General features: G+C 38.4%; 1 protein-coding gene across 1 annotated transcript in view; it reads left to right on the forward strand.

Moving 5' to 3' along the window:
* Positions 1-2,156: 2,156 nt before the first annotated feature.
* Positions 2,157-27,491, forward strand: part of LOC114131195 (ski oncogene) — a 56,160-nt gene continuing 30,825 nt past the window's right edge. Inside the window, exon 1 of the mRNA XM_027996358.2 lies at positions 2,157-3,945. Within this exon, the coding sequence (XP_027852159.2) occupies positions 3,019-3,945 (927 nt within the window). The 5' untranslated portion in view covers positions 2,157-3,018. The remainder of the gene's footprint in view (positions 3,946-27,491) is intronic.

Genomic DNA, 27,491 nt, shown 5'->3' on the forward strand with positions numbered 1-27,491 from the left:
ACCGTACGAATCAAATAGAGCTATAGTAAAAGCATAATATAATAAACAATTTTTCAACGCAGAGATTACACACGTTTTTCCTAATGAATCGTCGTTTACTCTCTTATACCCACAATATACCGTGGCGAAAACTGAGGTATAGGACTTCAAAAGCTTTAAAACCTTTTAGAACCTAACCACCGAATGACATTATTATCGTCTCCGCGTCACGGCCGATCCACCGTTCGCGGCCGCGAAAAATCGTACGCATTTCGGACGGGCGAACGGTGTGTGGTGAACGCAGTCGTACCTATGCGTAGGTACCATCGCTTACCGGGCGGCGACGATCTGAGAGGAAAAAATAACTGAAACGAACCATCGGCGACGGGGACGTGTGAAACAGAAAAATAAACATTACACGGCGTTCGGCACGTCGTCGTCGTGTGCATAATAAAAATATATACACCGCGCGCGCATCGCGCAGTAAAAAAAAAAAAAAAAAAACAACAAAACTCGACGAACGGTATCGAATCTCTGCGTTGCATACAGCGTGCACTCGGTCGTAGCTTATAAAAAAATAATATCATGTGCGTTATATTAATATTAGTGTGTGTGTTTGTGTGTGTGCGCGCGTTCGGTATATTATTATCACATTATAATGTTATTATTATACAGTTGTTATGCATGCACGGTCGGGCCGTCGGACGAAGATGACGAGAGGTCAACGTTCGGTAATATTTTTCGCCGACGTCTGCGTCTGGTCGTAGTAGTAGTGGCGCACGCACTTACACGCACACGGCTACGATCGCACGCTGCGGCCACACGACGACGACGACGACGACGGTGGTGTGCGTGTGGAGGCTCGCTCGCGACACACCCGAAACACGTTCGTCTCGCTTTCCGATCTCCGGCGTACCTGTGACGGCCTGTGCAACGACGAGTCTCCTCCGCCGTCGGAGGTGCCGCCGACAAACGACAATATTTTGACGGCACACGACCGTTTTGAATATCAATACACATCGCGCATAACAATCAGTACGCGGCGCATAATATTCATAACTAATAATAGTAAAGTCGTCCTGCAGATTAAAAAAAAAACCGAAATGTATTCTAAACGTTCAACACGTATAACGATATTATTATCGTAAACATTCGCTTTCGCGGCATTAGCCAGAGCAGCGTTCTGGTGGTTGCTGACGTCAGACAAACCCACCACCAGTCGGTTGTGCTCGGAGAACTTTTCCATACGACTTTTTATATTCATCGCGTCCAATGACACACGACTGGTTTGCATGATAATATAGTGCTTGAAAATTATCGCTAACGAGACGTCCGCAAAACGGGGAAACGCGGACGAACGATAAAGACCTCTACTATACTTCTGGTCCCGCGGGACCGGGTCTGCCCCGACCGTCGTAAACACGACAGTCGCGTAGTCCACGCCGGCTGATAATATAATATGAATCGAAAAAAATGCACTTTTCCGGAACGACAAAACAAAACAAAACAGAGAAAAAAAACATAATATTATGACGTCGGCGAGCGTGAAAACGTGCGAGCCCGTATGTGTCGGTACGTCTTGGTCTATAAAATAATAATAATAATAATAATAATAATAATGTGACGCGGCGAATAATTTCGGGTTTTGGCGACCAGACGGTTGCGCGCGCACTAGCGTGTACACACACATGCACAAGGATCCGCGCCGCCGACGACGACGCCGCCGCCGCCGCCCCTTGTCTGGTCTCGACGTCTGCCAACGTCGCCGTCGCCGCTACCGTTCCGCAGGTCCCATCGACGCGCACACTGGTAACGCGGCATGAGTGTGTGTGCGTCTGTGAGCGCGCACCGCTCTGCCCCTCCCACCGCGCCGCACGCTCTATCGCAACACTGTGTGTTCTTCCCACTCTGTTTTCCGATGCGTGTGCGTCGCCGCCGTCGTCTGCGTGTCCGACCGCCGCCGCCGCTGCCGATCGGGGGCCAGCAACGCTATTACGTTCGACTCGGTCACGGCACCACCACCACCACCACCACCACCGCCGCCACTGCCGCCGACGCCAACCCGCCGCCGCCGCCGCCGTTACCGCTACCTCCACCATCACCAACGTCACCGGCACCGCCGCCGCCGCCGCCGCTACTACTACTACTACTACTACTACGACGCTACTACTGCCGCCGCCGCCGCAGTCGCACACAGTCATTCGTGTAGTGTACGCGTGTACGTCGACGAGTGTGTTCGTTGTGTTATTCTCGTCCGCGACGTGTATTTTTTTTTTTCATTTTGAATGTATAATAATATAACATTATAAATATTATATATATCATCGATATAAAATCGTTAATTTTTTTTCGACTGTACCGACGCGCGTGTTTCGACTGTGCGCGTATTATTCGTATTTCGTGTGCGCGCTCGTTCTTCTCGACATACCTACCAAAGGTATTTACGATATTAATCGTCGTAGAGCATGCTTTTAACGCGCGCCATGATACGCGTTTAAACACAAAGTATTTAATCATCGTGAGTACGTGAATTTTAAGTGGTTTTTTTTCTCTTCTTTCTTTTTTTTTTTTTTTTTTGGTTTGCGTTTTAAATCCGTTTTCAGTCGTTTGTTCACTCGAGCCGGTGTTTGGATACGTTTCCGCGAGTGTTCCCGTAGCATGCGCGATTTTCACAGATTTTCCAACGACCCGTACCGGTGTGTTGATGGTGTTGTCGTCGACGCGGTCCAGCCGCGACACATGCCGTCGTCGACACGGCCGCAGCGGCCGCCGGTGATTGTCGTCGCACGATCGTCCGCACACTGTGGCCATGACGTGTTGGCATTGGACGCGGCGATATGAGTACCGTCGTCGCAGTCGACCAGTGACTGGAGCATCACCGAAATCGGTAGCATCAGTAGTAGTGGTAGAAGTAGGAGTAGCAGTAGAAACAGTAGCGAGAACGGCGTAAGACACGAGCCCTCGGCGCGGAAGAGGCGACGGAGAAAACGAAGACGACGCCGAAGACTACCGACGGACGACTCGACCGGCGCGGTCGAGATGGAAGACGACCACCAAAACGATCAGCAGGTGAACAACCCGCACATAAACAAGGTGCTGAAAACGTACCAGATGAGCGCGCCCAGGAGCCTGCAAGGGCCGAACTCGGTGCTTGACGAACCGTCCGGCGCCGCGGTGGCCGTGTGCTCGCCCAAGGCGCCGATGGCCGGCGGCGACACCGAGTCCGGCGGCGGCGGCGGCCGGAAGACGCCGGCGCCGGCGCCGCCACCGCCGCCGCCGCTGCACCCGGTGCTGTACGTGCCGGACCAGTCGGGGTGCGAGCTGTTCGAGACGGAGCTGGAATGGGAGAAGATCGCCTGCTTCATGGTGGGCGGCGAGATGCGGCTGTGCCTGCCGCAGATCCTCAACACGGTGCTCCGGGACTTCACGCTCACCCAGATCAACCAGGTGTGCGACGAGCTGCGCATCTACTGTTCGCGGTGCACGCCCGAGCAGCTGGACATGCTCAAGCACTGCCAGATACTGCCGGTGACCGCGCCGTCGTGCGGCCTGATGACCAAGACGAACGCCGAGCGGCTGTGCTTCGCGCTGCTCCACCGGATCCCGCCGCCGGCGGCCCCGGTGCCCGAGGACGTGGTCACGTTCTCGTTCGAGGTGTTCCACGACGTGTTCGGCAAGACCCGGGGCGTGTGCATGCCCGAACTGTACACCGAAAAGTTCTCGGCGTGCATACAGTGCGTCGAGTGCAAGGCGCTGTTCGCGCCCCAGCGGTTCGTCAACCACATACACCGGTTCACGGGCACCAACTCGTGCCACTGGGGCTACAAGCGCGAGAACTGGAAAGCGTACGTCAAGGTGTCGCACGGGCACCCGGACTACGCGCAAGTGGTCAACCTGTTCGAAACGTTCAAGGAGCAGATCGACGAGTCGGCCACCGCTCACTTTTCGTCGAGGAAACGAAAGCAGGTAAGACTCGAAATGATACTACCTAATAATAATAATAATATAACAAAAACAAAAACAACCGTTAATTTATAAGTACAGTGACCACGCTTTCGGTCGTTATCGCGGTTGTTTTCGCATTACTATCGCGATCGCGGCGGGTAAACGTTTTTGATATTATTATATAAACGCAAAGCGCTGGTTAAGTCCGACTAATAATAGGTACACCTATATATATAATATATATATATACATAATATATGTATAGACGAATTCCGAGTACTAAGCCATTTCCGCCCAGATAACGTTATCCTTATTCGCCGACCATAGTAGTAGTAGGTAGTAGTTGTAAAGGGTAGACCCGATTGCGTACGATTATCATCATTAATTTTGGGAACAACGTTGCGCGTTTGTACTTACTGTCGAACCGCACGGCAATCCTAAAATACGCGTCACGGTTCCATTATAAATGAGCTCCGATGTTGTCAAATTTATAATAATATTTGGGTACCTACCTATACAGTTTTCCGAATACTCAAATCAAATGTTTTTTTTTTATTTTGTTTGCCGAAAACCGCGGTGGTTTAAACCTCTTAAGGTTATAAATTAATTTGTGTTTATTTATCGGTCATAATGGTGTACATAGTTTTATAATCGTCGTCATTAAAATTGCTGTTAAAAAAATTGGTTTAATATGGTTTGCCAGTTTACGTCATAAAACAATCAAAAACAAACATGTCAACAAATCGTTATTAAGTTTCAAACTATTTTTATACATTTTAATTACGCTTCGATTACGTTGTAATTCGAATAGAACTATAGAAAACACTTTTTTTTTTATTGCCGTCTCTTGTAATCCTTTTCTTCGGATTTGATCGCCATTAACATTGGTTATGTCGGTGTATGAGAACTGTGCGTAATTGGTGGCTATTTGTACATACATTACATTTTATAGTATAGATTTATGGTCAGCTTGATTCTTTAGATAAAATTATTCAATAAATTTAACATAGCACAAGTATGAAATTTATATGGAATCTTGATAATGTGAAAAACCGTAAAAGGTAGCATCGATAAACATCCTCATACGCAATCGCATCATAAAAATTGCCCGTCCGTTTGTAGACGTTTCCCGAAAACCACTAAATACTTATCTGTTATCGCATAAAGCGTTCGTGCCAAATGCTATCTATATTCCGTAATCTCTATAATCTGTACCGGCCGAGTGGTGTTATCGGGCCAGCTACTACAACAGCAGGTACGTTGTCAAGGACCGTTGTCATCTCATCAGTGTCGTCGAGTGTCCGCGCGGCGTATTTCCCGACCCTATCACGATTCAATGCAGTGGGCGGAGCTAGTTTAATTTTACAAAACCTATGCGTACTCAGTGCCTCCGCACTGAATCAACATAGGGTTTGTAATGTGTGGAAAATTTTAAAATTATTTACAAATGTACCTAAATTTAAAAATATATAATGTTATGTATAAATTAATTATTACAACCTAAAATTATTATGTATAATAAAGTTATAAATCCATGGAATAAAACATTATGTATAATATTAACAGGATTATTAAATAGACAATAAAAATATTTTCGATGGTCGACACGTAAAATAATACAAATAATAATAATATAAATAAATAAAAAATTAATAATCAATGTTTAACTTCAATTTGGAGTATAGATAGATTGTTTTTTTTAAAAAAATTTTTAAAAAAGTTACAAATATATTGTAAATAAAAAAGTTATAAAAAGTACATAATAATAAATACATGGTCATTGGTCAGTTAGTTATCAAACAATAGTAATTAAGTTAATAATGTAGGTGAAAAAAATAACATATAAAAATATTTTCGATGGTCGACACGTAAAATAATACAAATAATAATAATATAAATAAATAAAAAATTAATAATCAATGTTTAACTTCAATTTGGAGTATAGATATTAGATAGATTGTTTTTTTTAAAAAAATTTTTAAAAAAGTTACAAATATATTGTAAATAAAAAAGTTATAAAAAGTACATAATAATAAATACATGGTCATTGGTCAGTTAGTTATCAAACAATAGTAATTAAGTTAATAATGTAGGTGAAAAAAATAACATATAAAAATATTTTCAATGGTCGACACGTAAAATAATACAAATAATAATAGGTAATAGTAATAAATAAATAATTAATAATCAATGTTTAATTTAATTTGGAGTATAGATTGTGTTTTTAATGTTAACCTAATACCAAAACCATAAGTATATATTTGAAATTAAATAGGTACTAAATAATGTAGTTATTAAATAAAAGATATACCATCGTCCATAATAAAATACCCGTTACGTATAAAAAATGTTAAAATAAATTACAATAACTAGATTTTAACCGTGCGATTTTGCATTTGGTTTGTTTGCCGAAATGTTTAACCCAATGTTCCTTTTAATTTTTTGGCTTTGGCTTTGGCTTTCACTTCGATAGCTGATGGTCGACCAGCTTGAATTCGACGTGATCCCCTTGTTAAACCAGATCTTTCTTTCCTTCGAGAAATTGCAGTAGGTTGAACATGAATACTTTTTTTTAAATTTCGTTTACCAAGCTGAACTAACAATGGTGATAACTGAGTAGTCGTCTTAACCTTTTCCAATTGAATATTGGTTTTTTTTATTAAATTTGTAGTAGAAATATCTTTGTCTGTACATAATAATTGAATTATAGAATCAAAATTATTTTTAATCGCGATACTTCAAAATCATAAACAGAATGCATGTTTGAATCTTTGTTAACCTCTACGTTCGTCCATGAACAACTTGGTTGAAAATCAGATGTTGATGAATGTGATCCATAGCCAATGTTATTTTCACTATCATGATTTTCAATTTCCCCTTCTATTTTATCTTTTATATTGTCTTGGCACATGTCAGCAAAAAATGACTTCTCGATGTGATTTCCTAATGCAATGAAAGCTAAATTACATCGATCGTTATAAGATAAATTTGGTGCCGTAGAAATATTAGAAAACTGTTCATGGATCGCGCAAAGATGTTTGCAAAAAGCCCCACCTTGACCATCAATACATTCGCACATATTAATGTCTACAAACACACTATAAAACACTTCATTTTCAGTAGCTGATTGAACATTAAACTCATTATAATTAATTTTATTGACATTTAAATTTTTAGCTTTAGAACGAAATTTTAAGTAACATAATTCGGTTTTTGTTACGCGTTTATTTGCAAAATCGATCAGACGAGTTTTATGGTATCTTTCAAACGTTGTACAAATAAAATCGACTAGAGCACACATATTAAAAGCTTTGCATCTTTCTAAAACGACATCTTTGAAAATTCTAATTGAAGCTTCTACTATGTTATTTGTGTTATTCCCTCTAGTTATTAGTGTTGAACGAAAACATAAACACCATTCTCGATTTCTTATCCATAATTTCCTAAAGTATTCTTGGAATTTGTATACTTTTGAAAAATGTCATCTTTATTTAATTTTTCTTTTTCTGTGACACAATTGACTTCACTGGAAGAATACACAACACGCCGAAACAAATTCATCAAATGTTTACGATCATTTGGATTAATGTTATTTTTACTACTCCATAACCAACGCCATACTGCTTGGAGTATATGAAACGATATATATTTCACCGTTGAAACCATCTTTTAACATTCGGTCATTTTGAATAGTACCTTTAGTGATTTTTTTTACTAAAACTGTAATGTTTGCTGTACAGTTCAAATTTCGTTTGCGAATACTACATTCAGATGTGGATTTATTTTTATTTTTTTGGCTATGTTGGCAAGTATACTTTTTTTTGTATAAAAATCGTTTTGGATTTGCATTCCCACGTTCCACGATCCAGTTTGTACATGAAGCCTCAGAAAACATAACTATCCAATGTTTAACTTGTTCCGATATTTCAGTATCCGTATTAAATTTAGTTCGGATAACTGCATTAAAACGTTCGATACTTTTAACATCACAATTAATAACCAAACAATTGACGTCAAAATTAAAATAACTATTAATTATTGACATATTTGTAAAAAAATATATAATATTATTATGTTGGTTTCTGTCAAATAATTATTTTGTACTACAATTTCAAAACACCAAGTTTAGATTAAAAAAAGCAGACTGATTATTAACGCGATAAGACTAGCGTTTAGTTTAACCAACGACCGATAATTGGCAAGAATTGCAATATTCACGATATAGATAGCCACTAATAGACCAAGTGTAAAACTAAACAGTCAAAACATTATCCTTATTTTATTGTATTGAAGTTGGGAAATATTTGTTATAAATTGCGGTATAGATTACCCATTTGATTAGTTTTAAGATAATCAATATCCAATTGATAATATTAAGAAGACTTGTGTAATTTGTTTTTAATACTTTTTAAACGTATTGTATTTTATTATTTTACTATTAGTGATTATATTATTACTAATATTATAGGTACTTATAAAAAAAGTTATGGAACACGGTATGTTTTATACATATCATTAATATTACCTATAGTATTTGATCCATTTTTATTTTATTATTCATTTAATTATACTAGTTAGCAGTGATGAGTGATGACCATGTATTTATTATGTACTTTTTATAAGACGTAATATACTTAATTACTTTATTATATATAATATATTTGTAACTTTTTTAAAAATTTTTTTAAAAAAAACAATCTATCTAATATCTATACTCCAAATTGAAGTTAAACATTGATTATTAATTTTTTATTTATTTATATTATTATTATTTGTATTATTTTACGTGTCGACCATCGAAAATATTTTTATATGTTATTTTTTTCACCTACATTATTAACTTAATTACTATTGTTTGATAACTAACTGACCAATGACCATGTATTTATTATTATGTACTTTTTATAACTTTTTTATTTACAATATATTTGTAACTTTTTTAAAAATTTTTTTAAAAAAAACAATCTATCTATACTCCAAATTGAAGTTAAACATTGATTATTAATTTTTTATTTATTTATATTATTATTATTTGTATTATTTTACGTGTCGACCATCGAAAATATTTTTATTGTCTATTTAATAATCCTGTTAATATTATACATAATGTTTTATTCCATGGATTTATAACTTTATTATACATAATAATTTTAGGTTGTAATAATTAATTTATACATAACATTATATATTTTTAAATTTAGGTACATTTGTAAATAATTTTAAAATTTTCCACACATTACAAACCCTATGTTGATTCAGTGCGGAGGCACTGAGTACGCATAGGTTTTGTAAAATTAAACTAGCTCCGCCCACTGCATTGAATCGTGATAGGGTCGGGAAATACGCGTCCGCGCGCTACTCTACGTTATAATAATAAATTATTATTTAAACAAAACACTGTTGCTGTGCTGCGTTGAGTTAGATATCGCAGAGTATTTTAGTAAAATATAATACGTAAAGGAGTTTCCCAGGTCGCGAAACGACGTCTTTTCGGATAATACGCGCAAACGTTTCACTATTGGGGTTGTCGGAGAAAAGTGAAAAAAAAACCGATGGAATAAGTTATAGATACTCGTACAGCAAAAAAAAAAAAACAAAAAACAACAATAATAGACTCGTATTTACGTCGGTCGCCAGTGGTATATCGGTAGACAGACGGTCGTAGACGTCAGAGGTGACGGGGCTTGTCTCGGGGCGTAAGACTTCTTTGGGGTGCGGGCGTTTGTCGACCGTTTGATGGACAAATAATATTATTACGTTTAAAACGTAATGAACGTTAAGGGTCTCTCGAAGGATGATAATTTCCATTTAACGTGGGGGCGAGTAGGCAGTCGATTTCGCTTCGGGGACACTCGAATACGTGTCGTGTCGGCGCACACAAAACGAGGAGCAGCTCGCCCGCGTTCGACGGATGCGTACGGCGACGAACGCGAATTTTAATATCACGCGTATGGAGGTACGCGATAATGGCAATAACGTTATGCACGCGCGCGCCAGTCGAATCGTCGTCCAGACGTGTGTGTGTGTGTGTGTGTGTGTGTGTGTGTGTGTGTGTGTGTGTGTGTGTGTGTGCGTGTGTGTGCGTGTTTTCGGAATATCGCGTGGAGCGAGCGAGAAAGAGAGTGACGATGACGAGGTCACATATTATTATTATTGTGGCGCGATCGCATTTGTGTGTACGGTGTATGTACGCGTTGACGTTAGGCTGTCGTTAGGTGGAAGCGGCGGGAATGATGGTGTGCGGCACACACGGTCGTCGTCGTCGTCAGGGCAGCGGCGCGCAATAACAAACCGTACGAACGAAAAACAAAATCAAATCGTGCGCGCGCGCGCTTATGTGTGTCGCGAACGAGACGTCGACGACGATATTCGTATGCGCTCGCGTTCGACGAGTGCCGTCTGTATTTAATATATAATATAATATTATTATATTATTTTATAGCCAAGGACGATGTTCTATACCACACTCACGTCCGATTCGACTTACACCCACCCACCCACACCGCACCGCTTCCCCCCCGAACGTTTGTCGGAACCAACGTAACACTACACATTATTATTATTATTATTATAAAATGCATCCTACATTCGTTGTGTGCAATAATGGCGCGCACGTCATCCGTCTCCGACTGCGACTTTCGTTATCGCGGGTTACATCGGTTCGGCGTGTGTGTGTGCAACGCTGCCCCTCCGACCACCACCCGTCCGTCACGTATCTTTCCGGCTCGCGTACTATGACTATGACTACGACGACGACGACGACGACGAGACTGTTTGATATTTTATTGTTGTCGCGTTATTGACCGCCGCCGCCGCCGCCGCTGCGCACAGGTGGTTCGTCGTCGGGTTCGATTTTTCCAATTTTTATCGTCTATTTGTGTTTTATTTCTATGTGTATATAATATTATATATATATATATATTTTTACTCGCCGTGGTGTGTGTACTACACGACAAAAGCGACTTAGTAGAGAGCGAGTTTGCCACCGACCCGGGACAACCACTGCGGTATTAATATTGTGCTTTTGATCGGCCGCCAGGGAGAACTGGTCGGTCGTTTTATCGCAGACGCGGTGCGATGTCGGTGTCGGCGGACGGCGAGAAGAAAACGTTTTCTCTAATACCTACCTACGCACAACGGTATTACAATGACCGCCGACCGAACGCGTTATCCGTTCTCTCGAATATAATAATATATATTTTTTTTCCAACGGAATTCCGTAATAAATATTTTGACTTGCCGAACGTGCTTCGCACAGCGACGCCAGCGCACAAACAACTTAACTATAAATTGTGGGTTTTCCTTGAAATCAAAACGAAAGAAATTAAAGCACATTATAATAATTATTATATTATTATGTGTGTTCATTCTATTCATATTATAAAATATGCATTGTAATAGTATGTTATCGGTGTTTGTCGCCGTCGTGGGCCTAAGTTATAGTATAGTTGTGCCTTTATTATCTCGCCGCCGCCGCCGTAACTAGTTTTTACTGTAAATCGGAAACCATAAAAACGTTTATCGTCCCATTCATAAAAATCAGACAATATTGCCGCGGTTTGAAGTAGGTACCTCTATGCGATTATACAACAGCGGTGCGTACAACAGGTTGTATATTCGATGAAAATATTTAAATGCACAGACCGCATACTATCGTTGATTTTCACATGGCGTGTATGTTTTCTTTTGGACAGAAACGTGGTTTGTGTGGTGACTGACGATTGAACAATCGCCGCGAAAACGAATAATGATAATAACAAATAGACGATCGCGTGTACGGATCGTCATCGATGCGGATAAACGGAGGATAATACACCAACCGCGTTCTGGTGTACCGATGGCGGAGACTAGGTGTTAAATATCGGTTTTTGCCGTTTGTCAGGAGTTTACGTGGCCACTGCTGATATTTAAGTAGCATTAGTGGTCACTGGTCGGTTACAAATCACAATGACCCCTGTGATTTTATAACGTTATTATTATCATCATCATCTTAAATTGCGTTTGAAACGGATAACGTTGATAAAAAATGATGTCCGAATTTTTGGATAACGTTGTTTTTTATTTGAATTCGAAATTGGGTTATCTCTTATTGACAATCTATTTGCATTTAATATGAATATATTAATACTGCACTAGATTGGTTTCTGAGGGGTGAAGACTGAAGAGTTTAATTTCTTCTCAAAATATATCTTATTTTTAAGTATAAACAATACAATTAAAAAAGGTTTTTAATCCACGAATAGAGATATATTTCGTCGACGAAAAAGAAATCCGTTAATGCGGTGACCGGGGAAACTCGGCGACAGCGCAATATTGTTACGGTACGGCGCGTTCACGCGCGAGTCGAATACAGGTATAGGTGGTAGAGGAATAGGTAGCAGGCGCAATATAAAAACGTCCGTCGTTGAACCTCGCGCACAAAATATTTTCTTGTGACGGAAAACTATGGTCGTCGAAGAAACCATATCCGTCCGCTTCGATGGTGTCGGAGACTCGAATGTATTTTTTTTTCATCATCTTTTTTATTTATTTCTCGAAATGTTTTTTTTTCTGTTTACGGTTTTTATATTATTTGATATTATTGTTATTGTTTCCGTCGCCGGGCGCGGTTGTGACAGGTTGATTGTATGGGCCATTGTTATTGCTTGCGGCGGCGGCATTGGGTTGTCCTCGTGTGTTGCGTTTTCGTTTTGTTGTTGTTGTTGTCGTAGTTGTGTTGTTGTTGTTGGTTGTTTTTTTTTTGCGATGAACCGAATGAAAAACGCGTCGAAAACAAAGAGAACCGGACTCGGTTAACCCCGCTCCTTCGCCGTCGTCGACGACTTCGAGTGCCTTCGCCCGGGCCGCGTTGAGGCGGCGGCGGCGTACAATGGAAACAGGAATCGCAGTAAAAATAATAATATAATAGGGAACGAGTGAGTCGGGATGACGATGACGGCGCGAGATGAAACGACGAGCGAGAGAGACGTGTGTGCGTGTGTGGCGATGGCAGGGGGTGAAGAACAGGTCTAACGAGCTCAGGTGAATGGCCAGTGGGAAAAATTACGGAAAAAATATCCTTTTTAGGAACGTACGACGATCTTATTACTTGAATATCCATACGCATAATAACATAATATATATGTGTGTACGCGTCTTTTGGTGCATGCGCATGTATTATTATATTATGCACACTATTCGTCGTTTGTGTGCGCGATTTCGGAGGTCTTATGTCCTCTCGCTGCAGCTCCGAGTCTGCGAACCGACCGGGAGATTTGATTGAAGAATACCCACGTGTATCGAGTTACCACACGTATTTTTCCGGTACCCCGTCGAAATAACGCAGACGTATCCTTTGTATCGGCATTCATTCAATGTCTGTAGACAGCGGCCAGGTTAGGTGTTTTCCTATATTATTCTTATTATTCTTGTATGATCTATATGATACATTATTGACATGCTTAATAAGTACAATATGATAATATCATTACGACTATTTGCGTTTTTTTTCGCACGTCCTTATTGCAACAATCGATATATTTTTCTCGGGCCGACCCTGTGGCCTGTTCTCGTCCGCTTTGTCAGCGACAGGCTCATGTATAATATAATATGTATTATGTAGTACCTACCTATATGTGAAGGAATTCTCGGAACGCAAAGTCTCTACAGTCTACCCGGAGTTTGGGACGCATACTCGCATAATATGATAAACCGATCTGAACATCTAATGATGTATATTTATATATATATTATATAATACGACCATTCTCGTCGGATACTTCCGTCCGTTCACTATTTTTGCGGTTCACGTAACACCGGGTTTATATGTACGCCGCGCGTGCCACGACGACCGGAGCGCATTTATGCATTGCCCCGGATACCCTCTAGCTTATATCGATTAGCTTGGCACATTTCATTTTATTATTCCGGTGTTTTCGAACGTTCGCCGATTCGTATATACATACGTTCCCAAATTACTAAGTTCATGAAGTGCACTAATATTATTATACTTGTGTATACTAAAAGCATTAATTTAGCTCTAAATTTTGTCACTATAGCGGGTATTAGTGCTTTCCATGCTCCCGCCAAGTCGAAAAACGGAAATAGCGATAATTCGGGTTTGGTGAGAGCATTATAAATTTTATTTTTGCATATCCGGAAATCACTAATTCAGCACGACATTTTGGCATTGTAGCTGGAATTAGTGCTTTTTATGTTTCCGTTAACTTCACGGACCTGAGACAGCCGGCCCTTTTCCCAAGTCTGTGTACATAATGTGTAAGTTTTCCCACTCACGAACACGCGCTATAGCGAATTTCCTTTGTGAATACCCACTTGAAAGAGTCTGTTTGTATATGTATTTACGCATATTCTAGGCTGAATAGGCCGATAAAAGGTGATAGTCAGGAGTGTCACGTACCCAGTATCCATGGATAAAAGGTCGTGCTAAAATTATTATCAAATGGCCAACTATACTTTGTTATTTTTTTAAAAAAAGCCAACAACCAATAATTTTATAATTTATATTATTACTATTTACTAATTATATAAGAATAAATTATTTGAATTACCTACTGAAACCTAACTCTCTAATTGTTAAAGTAAACACTTCTTATTATTCAACTATTGGTAGGTATGCTAATTTTAGTTTTTAGTTTTTTAAATTAAATTAATTTTATACTAGTATGGCCTTATAAGATTGAATAATATACTACATCAGTGATAGGTGTATTTTGATATTGTGTAACGTTTTACACGAGGTTTTACATTAAACTCAATGACTAAATGTAATACAAGTGTAAGTACTTTATTACTCCACTGCATACCTATAAGAGCGATACTGAATAAATTGTTTGATTTATCTGTGCGGGCGCACATCACTAACAAAGATCGCTCTCGTTTAATCCAGGGTTGGTGGAATAGCAGTGCCGATTTCTATCCAAAACCATAGATATTCGGATATTAAATAAAAAATACGCTGTTAGTTGTATTATTTTAATCCGTGTATAGGTATAGTATATACATTCATAATTGGATACATTTTTTTTTTTTACTTTTCACAATCGGAATCCTGCTCGCACAATGGCGAACAACCGGTTATCGCCCGTGCGCACTAATAATAATAAGATTCTCGCGATATATGTTATCAATTTATCATATAATTTTTCCCCGTCGCAAGACGCGTTGTTTGGATAGATGAAAAGAAAAATAACTGAACCCCGATATATTAATAAAACATTTCGAGGACGCGGTCGTGTATAAGTCTTCAATAGACTCGCGGGATTCTTAGAATATTCGTGTAGCGGATCGGGAGCAGGACGAAAAGTAAAAAAAAATAATAAAATAATGCGATGCGTATTCTTCTGGCTTGAATATATAGTACGACGAGTGGTGGTGGTGTGGTACTGTGGTGTACTATACGATATAATAATATAATCTGTGCTCGGCGTTCTGGTTCTCGCGCGCCAATACGCGCGGACACGCGGAGGTGAGCGCGCGGGGCCAAAGAGCAGCGGCCAGCGCGATCCGCACCGGCAGAAATAGCCGCGGTCCAAAATTAGACGCGCTCGGACGGAGCCTGTGCCGCAAGCCGCCGCGTCCCGCACCTGCCAGAAAGTTAAACGGATAAGCGTGCACGAGGAAAAAATAAAACCGTATCTCGCGTGCGCCGCGTACACAGAAGCCGTATTACGATACGGTTCGTACGATAAATATTTATATGAACCAATTCGCCTTTTTTTTAACAACACATTTCCCGAAGACCCGCACGACCGTGCAGGACGTCGTCAGGCGTGCGCTCGCGAAATTCCACGACTTGCAAAAACGTCTCCACCCCGCGGTGTACTCGTGATGCGTTCGTATCGACTTGGAGCGACGACGACGACAATTATTATTATTATTATGATATGCGTACGAGTACACCTCCTGCCGCCGCCGCCGCCGCCGACGACCACTAAATCGTCGCCAATTAACAGCGAGCGCGCACGCATCAATTGTTGTGTAACACGAGACGCGACGGCGGCGGCCGAGTGTTTTTACACGTTTTTTTTCCACGCGTACACAGTACGTACGCGTCTACGACGACGACTTACCGCGTGGCGGCTAACGATGTGATATTTTCGTCCCACGCACACCTCCGCCACGGCTCCGGGATCCGCGGGAGACCGTTTGGAATATTATTTTTACGCGCACGCGAGTCGTCGCCGTCTCGTCGCTCGTTCGCGCGTCTGCTGCGCGGACGGATCGCGGACGTCATAATAATAATATTTTAACGAGTAAAACGATACGCGACACGGGATTATTTTTATTACGCGTTTCGCAGTTATTAATTATTATTATCAGTTATATTTTATCGTCTCCTAACCGGCGCATCGCAAACGCGGAACAGGCGTTTCTGTTTCAACGTTGTCAGAGTCTATGGCGTTCCCGACGATAGTGTCGTGTGTGGGGGGGGGGGGGGTTATCGATTGCGTTTCGAAACGAAATTCACCGTCGCCGCCGCAAACATTGTTTAGAACGTCGTAAAAAAGCGCGCACATCCCACAACGGCGGATGTCGTGTACCTACGATATTATTATTACAATATATTATTTCGTTACACATAACGCTCTGTCGTACGGAACGCGAAATTATTTTTTTAATATTTATACGTTACGCGACCCCTGGTGGTCTCCGGGCGATCGCGCAACAGCGGCGGCGGTCCGAAACGCGAGCGGAGGTAGTAGGGGAAGGCGCGCGCGATCGAGAGCTGAAAAAAAACTCGATAAACAATTGTCGGCACTGTTGGCGGCGGCGGCGGCGGTCGAGGATAGTCCTCTATGGAGGTATTGTGCAACTATCGTCTCTCTCTCGGCGTGTGTAAAATGAAAAACGCCGACGATCGGGAGAACCGGTTGTTGACCCGTCGGCGCGCCAGCGCCGGCTGACCTTCTCCGTTCAAACGCGCACGCACGCACTCACGCACGGCAGTCGTGCACGCACGCACATGCGTACGCTAGACCGAACAACTCAGCGCGCGCCGCCGTCAGTCGTCCGCGCGCGGCGCTCGTTCTGCTGCCGTCGCGTCGCGGCTCGGCGGCTCGTTCGCGCCAATGCCGCCGCCGCCATTGCAACACGTTCACGAGCTTCCCACCCGTCGTACACCATCCTACCGCCACAAGTCTGCTGTTGCTGCAGCCAGCCGACGCCGTTAACGACGACAACAACAACAACAACAACGACGACGACGACTACAACAGAGAGAGAGAGATAGGAAAAAATAAAAACACAACAACGCCAATATTATTATTATTATTATCATCGCTATCGTTATCTCTCGCTATCTTTCTCTTTCTCTCCCGTCGTCGAACGTGCTTTTTAGTTTTTTTTTTTTTTTTTTTTTATTTTCCCGACGTTGTGGCGATGGATGACGGCGATAAAATACAATATTTTTATAATAATATAATAGACGTGTGATGGGTTAGGCGAGTATTATATTATTATTGTTGCATATTGTATGTCATTATATTATTATTATTATTATTATTACTGCGGGGAATATAATATAATAATAATATTATGTTTTATGTAAACGTCGTCGTGCGATGCTCTTTCGGCCATTCCGTATTTTATGTTGCGTGCCAAATCCGATTGTTATTGTTCACTCACCGGTCACCATTAATGTCGGATTTATCTGCAGCACCCGTTTATTTTAAATTGTTATGGACTCTGCAGTTTTATCCCTACGCGTGACTCGATTTTAAGGAACACGTCGGACACGAGGCACACCCACGTTGTCGAAATGTTTTTTTTTTTTTTTTTTTAATCCATCTTCACTTTTATCAAATACAAAAAAATAACATTGTAGTTAACGAATGTATCACGATACTTATAAATAGCAATTTTTTTCAAGGGACCTCAAATATTGGTAGTTGCACCTTGGCTGGCGGCTTGGCTTTCCGATACTCAAATCTGGCACTGCTTACTGTATTTTGATAATATTATGCGTGTTACGACTCGCGTTGATCTGCGACAAATTCTGACGTCGCTGTAGGGTCAGAAACTTGAACGGCGTTCGACAACGATTTCAGTCGATTTTCCAGCGCGTAGAACATGGTACAGTGTCCGACAGGGTTGGCCCGAAAAGCTTGTTAAGCGTATATGCTATGATATTAGATTTTATTATTTTACTGTTGGTGCTAAAGTTCAACACCAGCTAGTGTAGATATTTTCGCACCCACGAAGTAATATTACACCACTATCGAACGTTATTGGCCAGCCCTCGGACGTCCCGAGTTTGGCGCGTTCTAACACGTCGGCACTCGACGATACAACTGTACGCAGTGGTTCACAAAAAATGCTCCGAGGTCGTTTCATCATGATATTACGACTTGTACGCGGTAGATCGTAGATGATGCATAGTATATTAATGTATGAAAATATATCACTGCAGTTGTGGTCATTATTTTTTTTTTTTTTTACTTAAAACCGATTTTTTCCATCTAGTTTTCTCTCTATATAGCTGAGCGCTCTGTAATACAGAATATTATATCGTATTATTGTTATACGCTGGGCGACACAACGTCCCGATCGTCTCATTTACTTATATAATTATTTGTCTAATAGACGATTTGCGTTCTATATATGTACTTAAATCGTTACTATTATTGTTATTAGTGTTTTTATTATTGTGTATGGTGTACAAAGTCTCCCGGAATGCTGTTTTAGTTTGTCGGATTTTATTGATTTTCTCGTTTTTCGTTTGTAGCACACACATTTAGCCCTAGATTACGTTATTATTTTGCTGTTTCCCATCAAGATCTACAGTCGGTATTTAGTTTCGTACACATCTATGATCCTCGGTAGTGATATATATTTTCATTGCGTTTAATGTACAAATTACATTTTGTTCTCGTTGCACAAATTTGTCTGTCACGTGCGTTCGAAACGACGTTTCATTCCTTTAAAGTTATATATATATATATATATGTATATTATTACTATCGTCCGGGATAAAATGCTACCGAATCCTTTCACTTCTTTTATTAGTACAATACTACAATCAGAACAATCCATTTATTTTTATGCGTCTTATCAGTTCTTATCGTATAAAACGCTGCCGAGAAATGGTTAGATGTCGTCGAACTAAGACATTTTTCTTAATGTATACAATTAAAATAAACAACGTCATATCTCCGTTTTGATTAGAAATCTGTTGATATGGTATAAGGATAATATAATACTTTTATGCCATTATTTGGCCTTGGATTTGTTTTCTTCATTTTAGGTAGGTACGGAGTTTTTTCCTCTGGCGATGTGCGACAATAATTTGCCGAGTGATTTCTGTAAAGATGTGTACTTCGTTGTCACAATTCGAAAACAAAAATTACAACATCAAATTGACAATAAACGCTTTATTCCATAATACATATAGGTATATCCGGCCATCCAGGCATCCACCACGCTGGCCTCGTTCGTATTTTGACGATTTTTTTTTCGCATTCGAGCGTATAGTGATCTAAGTTGATCGTAATAATCTCGACTATATGAATCATATAACCTCGGAAGGTCTAGTCCAGCATGTTACTACACATTGTTACTGCCGCTAACGAAGAACCCACGCTAGCTATATTATACCAATACGGTGTACACGTGCCAGACAATAACGGCTGCAACCACAGCTTTAGTGGCGTCGTTGTGTTGTACGATTTGGCCTTGTGCGAGAGTATATACTTGCAATATGTATGTAGTGTATGGCGTGTGTGTGTGTGTGTGAAACATTAATGCAGTTGTTACTGCACTCGGTGCAAGCGAAACCTTTCAAGGATGACTGCAGTTTTTTTCTCCTTTGTATAATAGCAACCGTAAAATTAAGAAATAATAATGATTATTCTATAATGACGCGGCTGCCTCGTCGTTCGGTGCATTAAATTACGATCCGACGGATAAGATTGATTTTTCAGTTATTCCCAAACTATAAAACAAAGTTATGAACTCTGGTGGTGCAAAAAAAAAATCAAATAAAATAAATCCATTTAATAAATGACAGGGCTTCCGTCTACTGTATAAGGATGACAATTTTTCATTTATTTTCGGGTTTTACGATAGGGAATAGGGAGTGAAGGGTGCGCGCACTAACCTAATGCATTTTTTATTTTCTTCCGCTTCGCTTTATCACGAGATTATAACCATTAACCACTCTATACGCTGTGGCTGGTGTAACGCCGTAATTCGTCTGTGAAAATGGAATTGGTTTACGATGGATTTTTTTCTAATATAAACTATATTAAACTGAGTTTAACATTTTGAAGAAGATAATATAGTTTTATTATATATATTATATGTATAATACTTTGGGTTGTTAGTTTAAGAAATTATTTTAAAGGAGAGTGGCGGTTTCTACAAATAACTGTCTAAAGGTGATTATTTTTTGAGAATAAAATTCAGAGAGTCAAAAATACTTCAAGGACTCTATATCTATATGGCTGCTGCAGTATAGTAATTTTCGGTTTCGTGCCAGAACTTTTTTTAAAATTATATACTGTTCGAGGAGACCGCAGGGTTATAGAAAGGCCGCAACAATTTTCTAGTGTAATAAACGAAATTGAAAAAAATTGTTCACGAATTGTGTGCAAGAATGTAGAAAACGCAACTACAAATATTGATAAATACTATTACAATGTAGGTATACCTACTGCAACATATTTACTGCAATGATTTTTAATGAACGTATACTACTCGTATATACCTACCAATTGTTTTATTTCTAATTAGAACAGAAAAACGGTGTTGAAAAATAATATTATAATATTATACTGATTAAACTCTCGTAATTAATAATATTGTATGTGCTTACATTATTATCATTCCACACGTGCAAGGAGATTAGTAAAATCAATAATAATAACATACAACCCGGCGGGCTATTGCGCGGCGTTGGAAAAGAGCGGCGGGCCATCCGATAACAGACCAGATGTAATAGGTACCTGTAACGCAGTTGCCGCGACGACGGTGGTATGCCGTAATAAGTTATAATGGTAATAAAGTGTTACTGCGGCTACCGTGTAATACGTTAATTATTTAATTAATTATATTTTGTGGAGTAGATAAACACGAGGCCGGTTATACTCTGTTCTCGGCAAATAATAATCGGTATAGACATAATATATGCCTAGTGAATGTTTTATCAAGCCCTGTGACGTCGTAAAAAACTAATCTTATCAATCAGATTGAGTAAAGTACTCGCAGTCTTCTAACGTGGTTATAGAATGAGTGGTGACAATACATTTTTATAATATTTTATAATCATACCGCATAGAATAAAACGCTGTGTAGGTACACACACTTTATACTTGTATCGGACTCCGTGTAAACGACTGCCACAGTATTTGTTTAGAGTTTTCTTTGTGATTTCTTCACAGTAATTGATATCGACAATTGTTGTATAATGTGACTGTCGTTAGTGTACCCCATATCAACGACGGATAAATATATTTTTTTTATTTTTTATCGAGGCCTGTAATCAATAGTTTATTTGTAAATAAATAAGCCTTTATATTGTTTATGCGTGCATTACCGTCGTCGGCTAAGCAAATCAGTGCATATTATAATTATATTATTTCCATGCAAATATAATTTATACCTTAGACGGTTGTTAAACTATAAATTGATAATGGCGTTGTTACTCTTTTTTTAATCCAATGACCGAAATTACTTTTAGTGTTCATAAATCATAATATTTTATAATTTCAGTTGTTAGTAGTAGAGATTTTATGAAATATATATTAAATAACTAACGCAAGCACTAATCTCGTTCGTTTTACGTAACAATAATATTTTGTTCACCAAAAATATATACTATAAATTATAATTTTTTAATTTATTGTATTATTAATAATAATAGCCCATAGCCCATAGGACGTGTCTTAGACACGACCCTGTGAATGTTCATTATTCTCAAGAACGTGTTATAACTACTTTTTTATAGTTACTAACGATCGCAGAATTACTTTATTATGAATGTTCGAAACTCGTACTTCAGTTGTACTTAATTGCGCTGCATCTAGCTATTAAATCGAACTCTGAATACAAGGTATATCACTTGTGTGCTATAACTTAGTATTTTTTTTTTATATATTATTTTCAGGAGTTGCTTTCGCTGATTATCAAATTAATGTTATTATAATATTATAAATCGTATACAGTCGTGTTATTGAATAATTAATGTATAATCGCGCACGGGCGCATTAACACATTATAATATACGATTTGCCGCGGATCGGAGCTGATGAAAACCGGTGCGAAATAATGATTAATGGCGTGTGTATGTGCACTACCTCCGGGAGGGGGTTAAACAGCGGTGTAGCGACTGTGACATCTGTATTTTGTTTCGTTATTTCTTTTCGTCGGAGGGACGCCTGATCTTTCCCCCCTAACTCTTTACTCACGTCTGATGTTTTAGTCATTACCCCGGAGGCAAAATATTTTAACTGTGCGCTGACGGTGGCCCTTTGAATATAGTACCTGGAGGTGTGTGTGTATATAAATAATAATGATTATATTGCATATATACTAGGATTCTATATATTATACTCGACACGTACAAGGTGTGGAAAACACTAGCGAAAGGAATCGAAAGAAAGGACGACCACGTCGACGAAATAGGGTTGTACATTGGTGAGCAAGAAAAAATATTATATAAATTTATGATTATTTATTTATATTATATAGAGGAGCAATAACAAAAAAAAACGTGTTTTGGGGTTATTGCTGGGTAAACATTTCTTTATTGTTAACAAGTTTCCACACGGGGCAGCACCCATGATATTATCATCATTATTATTATTATTCTCCACCGCTATCGCGGCGTTTAATAGCAATTGATTTGCGTGGCGGAGAAATACGGGGGCTTTTTATTTCGCCGACCGACCAACCCCGTGTGACGTCGCCTCATGAATACGTAACGATTTTCCAGAAAAAAAAAGCAAAAAAAGTACCAAAATATTCCTTCTCATGTGCGACTGTATGTGTGTGTGTGCAGTATTTCTAAAAATTGCCCTCTGACTCGGCCCTATAGGAATGCAATTGAGAATTTATACAAAAATGTGTACAAAATGTTATACAAAATGTGTGTGAGAAAGTGCAATAGCGCGTTACGACCGGGCAAAGTCGGGGCTACGCTAATAAAAAGAGGAATTCTCGATTTTATATTTATAGCCGTTATTATGTGCGCGCGTGTGGCACAACACACTGCGTGTGTAATGTGTATATTATAATATTATACTATTATATGCTGTGCACCAGCGTGCATTTGATTTTTTATTACGCTTGAAATGTTGTCCTTAACACCGACCACCGTCCATCGGACCTTTGTAGCCTTCGAAGTGTTTAATAAGATCACGACCGTTGTTATATATGTGCGGGCGGACATCATGACGATGACGGATGGCGAGGTTTGTATTGGTTTTTTTTTATAACGACTACAGACATTTTCTTAGGTTTTGAAACGGAATACTTTAGGATAAAAAGTAAAATAATGGAGTACCTACTTATGGTTTTTTTCCTATTGCCAGTTAAATTATTAGACACCTGCAGGCTGCAGTATATAATATTATATTAATAATTAAATTGCCCGGCGCTCGCGGGATCATCGATTAATATTTTGACCACTATATTAGAAAATCAGAGAATTTTTGGGTGCTATCCAAGTTAAATGTTCACGCTTGTCCAAAGAAATTATAGACTGTAAAATCAAAAAACCATAAAAAACTAAATTTCTCGTTTGTGAGTCAGATAAAGTTCGTCTTCTGGTATTACAATGCAATAAAAATTTGACTTTGGACGTGTCACCGCGGTGATTATTGGTTTTTTTTCCGTGACGACTCTCCTTAAATTATTAAAACCGCTGTTGTGGCATAATAATATTGTATAACATATGTATCATTCTTAAGGACGCGTCGTCCTTTATACAAGTATATACGCATCACGGCATCAGATTTCACGCACTGCAAAGCTTCGGTGCTCGCGGCGTGTGATTTTCTCACGAAAAACCGGCGAAATCTCGCTCTCTGTATTATTGGATTTATCCGGAAAGCAAACAACCGTCGCGGCGCCTTGGACGTGCCGGTCACCGGTTTTTTCTCTATCCCTTTACTCTCTCTCTCTCTCTTTCTCTCTATCACTCTTCCTCTCTCTTTGTCGGATTTCGGAAGGGTCGGTAACACGGCAGAAAAGCGGTTGACAGCTGATGACGGACAGGCGGTCTGAGCAGGCAGTGGTTAGAGACTTGGGGGGGGGGGGGCGCCGCGCGGGCCCAGCAGGAGTGTATTCACGCACAGAAGCGCGAACACGAATCTACGTGTGTGTACACACACGTTCACTAACTGTATTTAATATTATGTATACCATATATATACATATTATTATAATTATGTATATGTATATATTATGTGTTAACCATGCACACGGGTAACGAGCACATTATGATGCGTACATAAAAAAAACGAAACGATCAATAACGTGTTTTTCTCACGGCGACGATGACTTTTTTCTTGCTGTCGAAAACAAAGTCGCCTCACACCGTAGTCTTCGTTGCAAACTTAGACTAGCTATATCCAGTGATATATACATAATATATTCTATTTTTAACTTTTTATTTTATATCGCGTATCTATAATATTATTTCAATATGGTATTGTCTTTATATATAATATAATATATGATTCATTTATATTATTTGGTTTTATAGTCATGGGGTATGGGACCTGGGGCCCATGTTTGGTCTTCAAGGGACTGGGTCACGATACCCCCTCTCTTTGAACGAGTCTGTTTATAGCTCTCAAATGTCGGTGTACGCGTGCGTATTCCCCTTGAATAATAATAATAATAAAAATATTAAATATAATATACTAATAGACTATCGTAAATGTTACTTATTATAATATTGTATGTACAATGTTGTCACAAATACCATTCACGCAAAATTTTTCATTTAATCTGTGTTTCTATATACAATATCCGAATATCCGTTAATGTTTGTCCGAACGACTGTATCGTGTACCTCCTATTCGTCGTAACGTTTGTGCAATGTCATCTCGTCCGCGTTTCTATAACTTGTATTTTTCCTTGCTCGACAGATAGACAGGTCCCGCGCGCGTCGTCGTGCTTCCACTTCTGAGGTGGCAGTTGGGGATCGGCAAGTAGTGACGCTATTACATTTTTTTCCATCACTTTTCCTCATATTTCCGTCTGTCATTTTATTTTCTTTATTTTTTTCCTTTTTTAATGACATACGACTTGACGTCATGGTCGGACGCAAATATTTGACAGCGACAGTTGGCGAAATAAGGACTTACTTCTTTCCCCTCGTCGTCCGATACTCTGATGCAAATCCTTCTGTCAGGTACGCTGCTGCTCTACTTTTATACCTTTTTTTTTTACTCTAAGTAAATATCAAATGGCAAATATTTGTCGAGTTACTGGAAAAAAAAAGCATTAATATTCCCTCGTCAGTTTTATTTTTTTCAACGATACATCTCTCTGACATGTTGAGTACGACATTTACAATTTTTCTAATCGCGTCGTACAAACGTATATCATTAATGTTTGTCGTGTATATTTTTTTCATCGACACGTCAAGTAAAAAAAAAATATGTCTATATTATATTATATAATTATAGTATACTTCGATATAGCTATAGAGCATCAACATTCAACATAATAAATTCAAATATAATTAGAAACTGTATAGCATTCTATCGTCGTTAATTATATTACATCATTATTATACATATATATATTTTTCTGAAACCTGCCAAATCCTTATATTACGATTGAAGAAAATTCCCTTATTAAATTGTTTTTGCTTACATTTAGTTATATGTATATTGCCTATACACATTTTCTTTGTAAACCGAAACGATTTTAAGTGGGAATCATGTTTTTATCTGCATATCTTAGGACTTTGCTGATTTGGTTTGTTTTTATTTTTGTAATTTAAATTTTTAGTCGTTACCTGTCAAACATTGTTCCTTAAAAGAATCTAAATATTATCTATCTTTTAGTTTGTAAAATGCTATTACAAGTTTTTCAATATATTTTTTCGCCAATTTTTTATCATAACTTATCATTTATGCAGTTTTAATAAATATTAAATATATACATTAAATTGGTTTCAAAATCTATTTATTATTCAAAAATCTCAGTTATATATATTTTCGTATTTTGTTATATTAATGAGTTATAATATTTTTCTCCATCGCGTTTCAATAATTTAATTTTTAATGTATTCGTTGATAGGTAATTGTAATAATTTATTTAACTATTATATTATTATCTTTTACTCAACACAAGTTCGTTTAAATATTTGTTTACACATAATAGTTTATTTTCATACTAATTGATGAAAATGTTAATTTCACACGTTATAATTAATCTTCCACTAACCATCATCCAACTTTCATATGCCGAGATGGAACTAAGGTTGTTAATACATAGATATACCCATGTGTTCATAGTTTATATACCTACACGTTTTATTATTAGCTGGCACATTATTTTTCAATTTTCTGATAGCTTTTGACCTTATTTTACTGTACTGCAAGATGTGGTATTAGTGGTATCACAATATCATTCATCGTGTGGTTAAAGAGCTCATTAAACAATATTCCATGAATAAACAACTATAAGTTTATCGATAAGTATACATCAATACATTCAATTACTTTTTGTTAAAAAAAATTGAAATACATCTAAAATGTTATTTCATCATAATGATTATAGATAGATTTGTTTCCAATTTCAAGTTATTTATGTACAGAAATATTACGTTAATCTTAAATATTATCCTATATATTTTCATATTATGTATATCGCAGGTATATCCATTGCTCACTTCAATTGAGACCGCCCTCCAACACAGAAATTGCAAGTTATATTTTAAAAATAATGTTGTATACTGTATAATTTAGACCCTATATCTATATAATATACGTAATATATTATAATACTTAATAATAATAAGTATTATATATATACTCGTGGCTGTCTGGGAAAACAGAACACGTATAATACAAATTGCAAGCTCAACCGTCGTTAACCCTATCAAAGTTTATCGCATTAGTTATTATAGTCACAAGTGATAAGAAAACGTCTTTCGTTAATTATACAGTGTTAGGAAACCATTCAAAATGTTTATTTAGTGAAAAATATTAGCTCTGCAGTTCAGGATCATTTTAAACAATGCAGAAAATTCCATAAATCTCTTTTAAATGTTTTTTTAAAAAGTAATGTCTATCTTTATTATACAATATTTTTATAAATTTTTTTATGTTATCAATATTTTTGGTCAATGCTAATAGTATAATAATCAATATTCGCAAAGGTCAATTTTTTCTACGTACAAGTATGTATTTATTATTTAAGTATTTTTTCTTTTGATCGCACACACATTCGACAGTGTTGTCGAACTGTGTACATAAAAGTCATTGAACTTTGAACTTGATTATAAAATATCGGTTATAATTATTAGTGTGCGCGTATAACCTGTATAATATAGGTAATGACTTTATATCCATCATGTTCATACATGACACAACACTAGCTGTTATTCA

The sequence above is a fragment of the Aphis gossypii genome, chromosome 1 (assembly GCF_020184175.1).
Source record: "Aphis gossypii isolate Hap1 chromosome 1, ASM2018417v2, whole genome shotgun sequence".
NCBI lineage: Eukaryota > Metazoa > Arthropoda > Insecta > Hemiptera > Aphididae > Aphis > Aphis gossypii.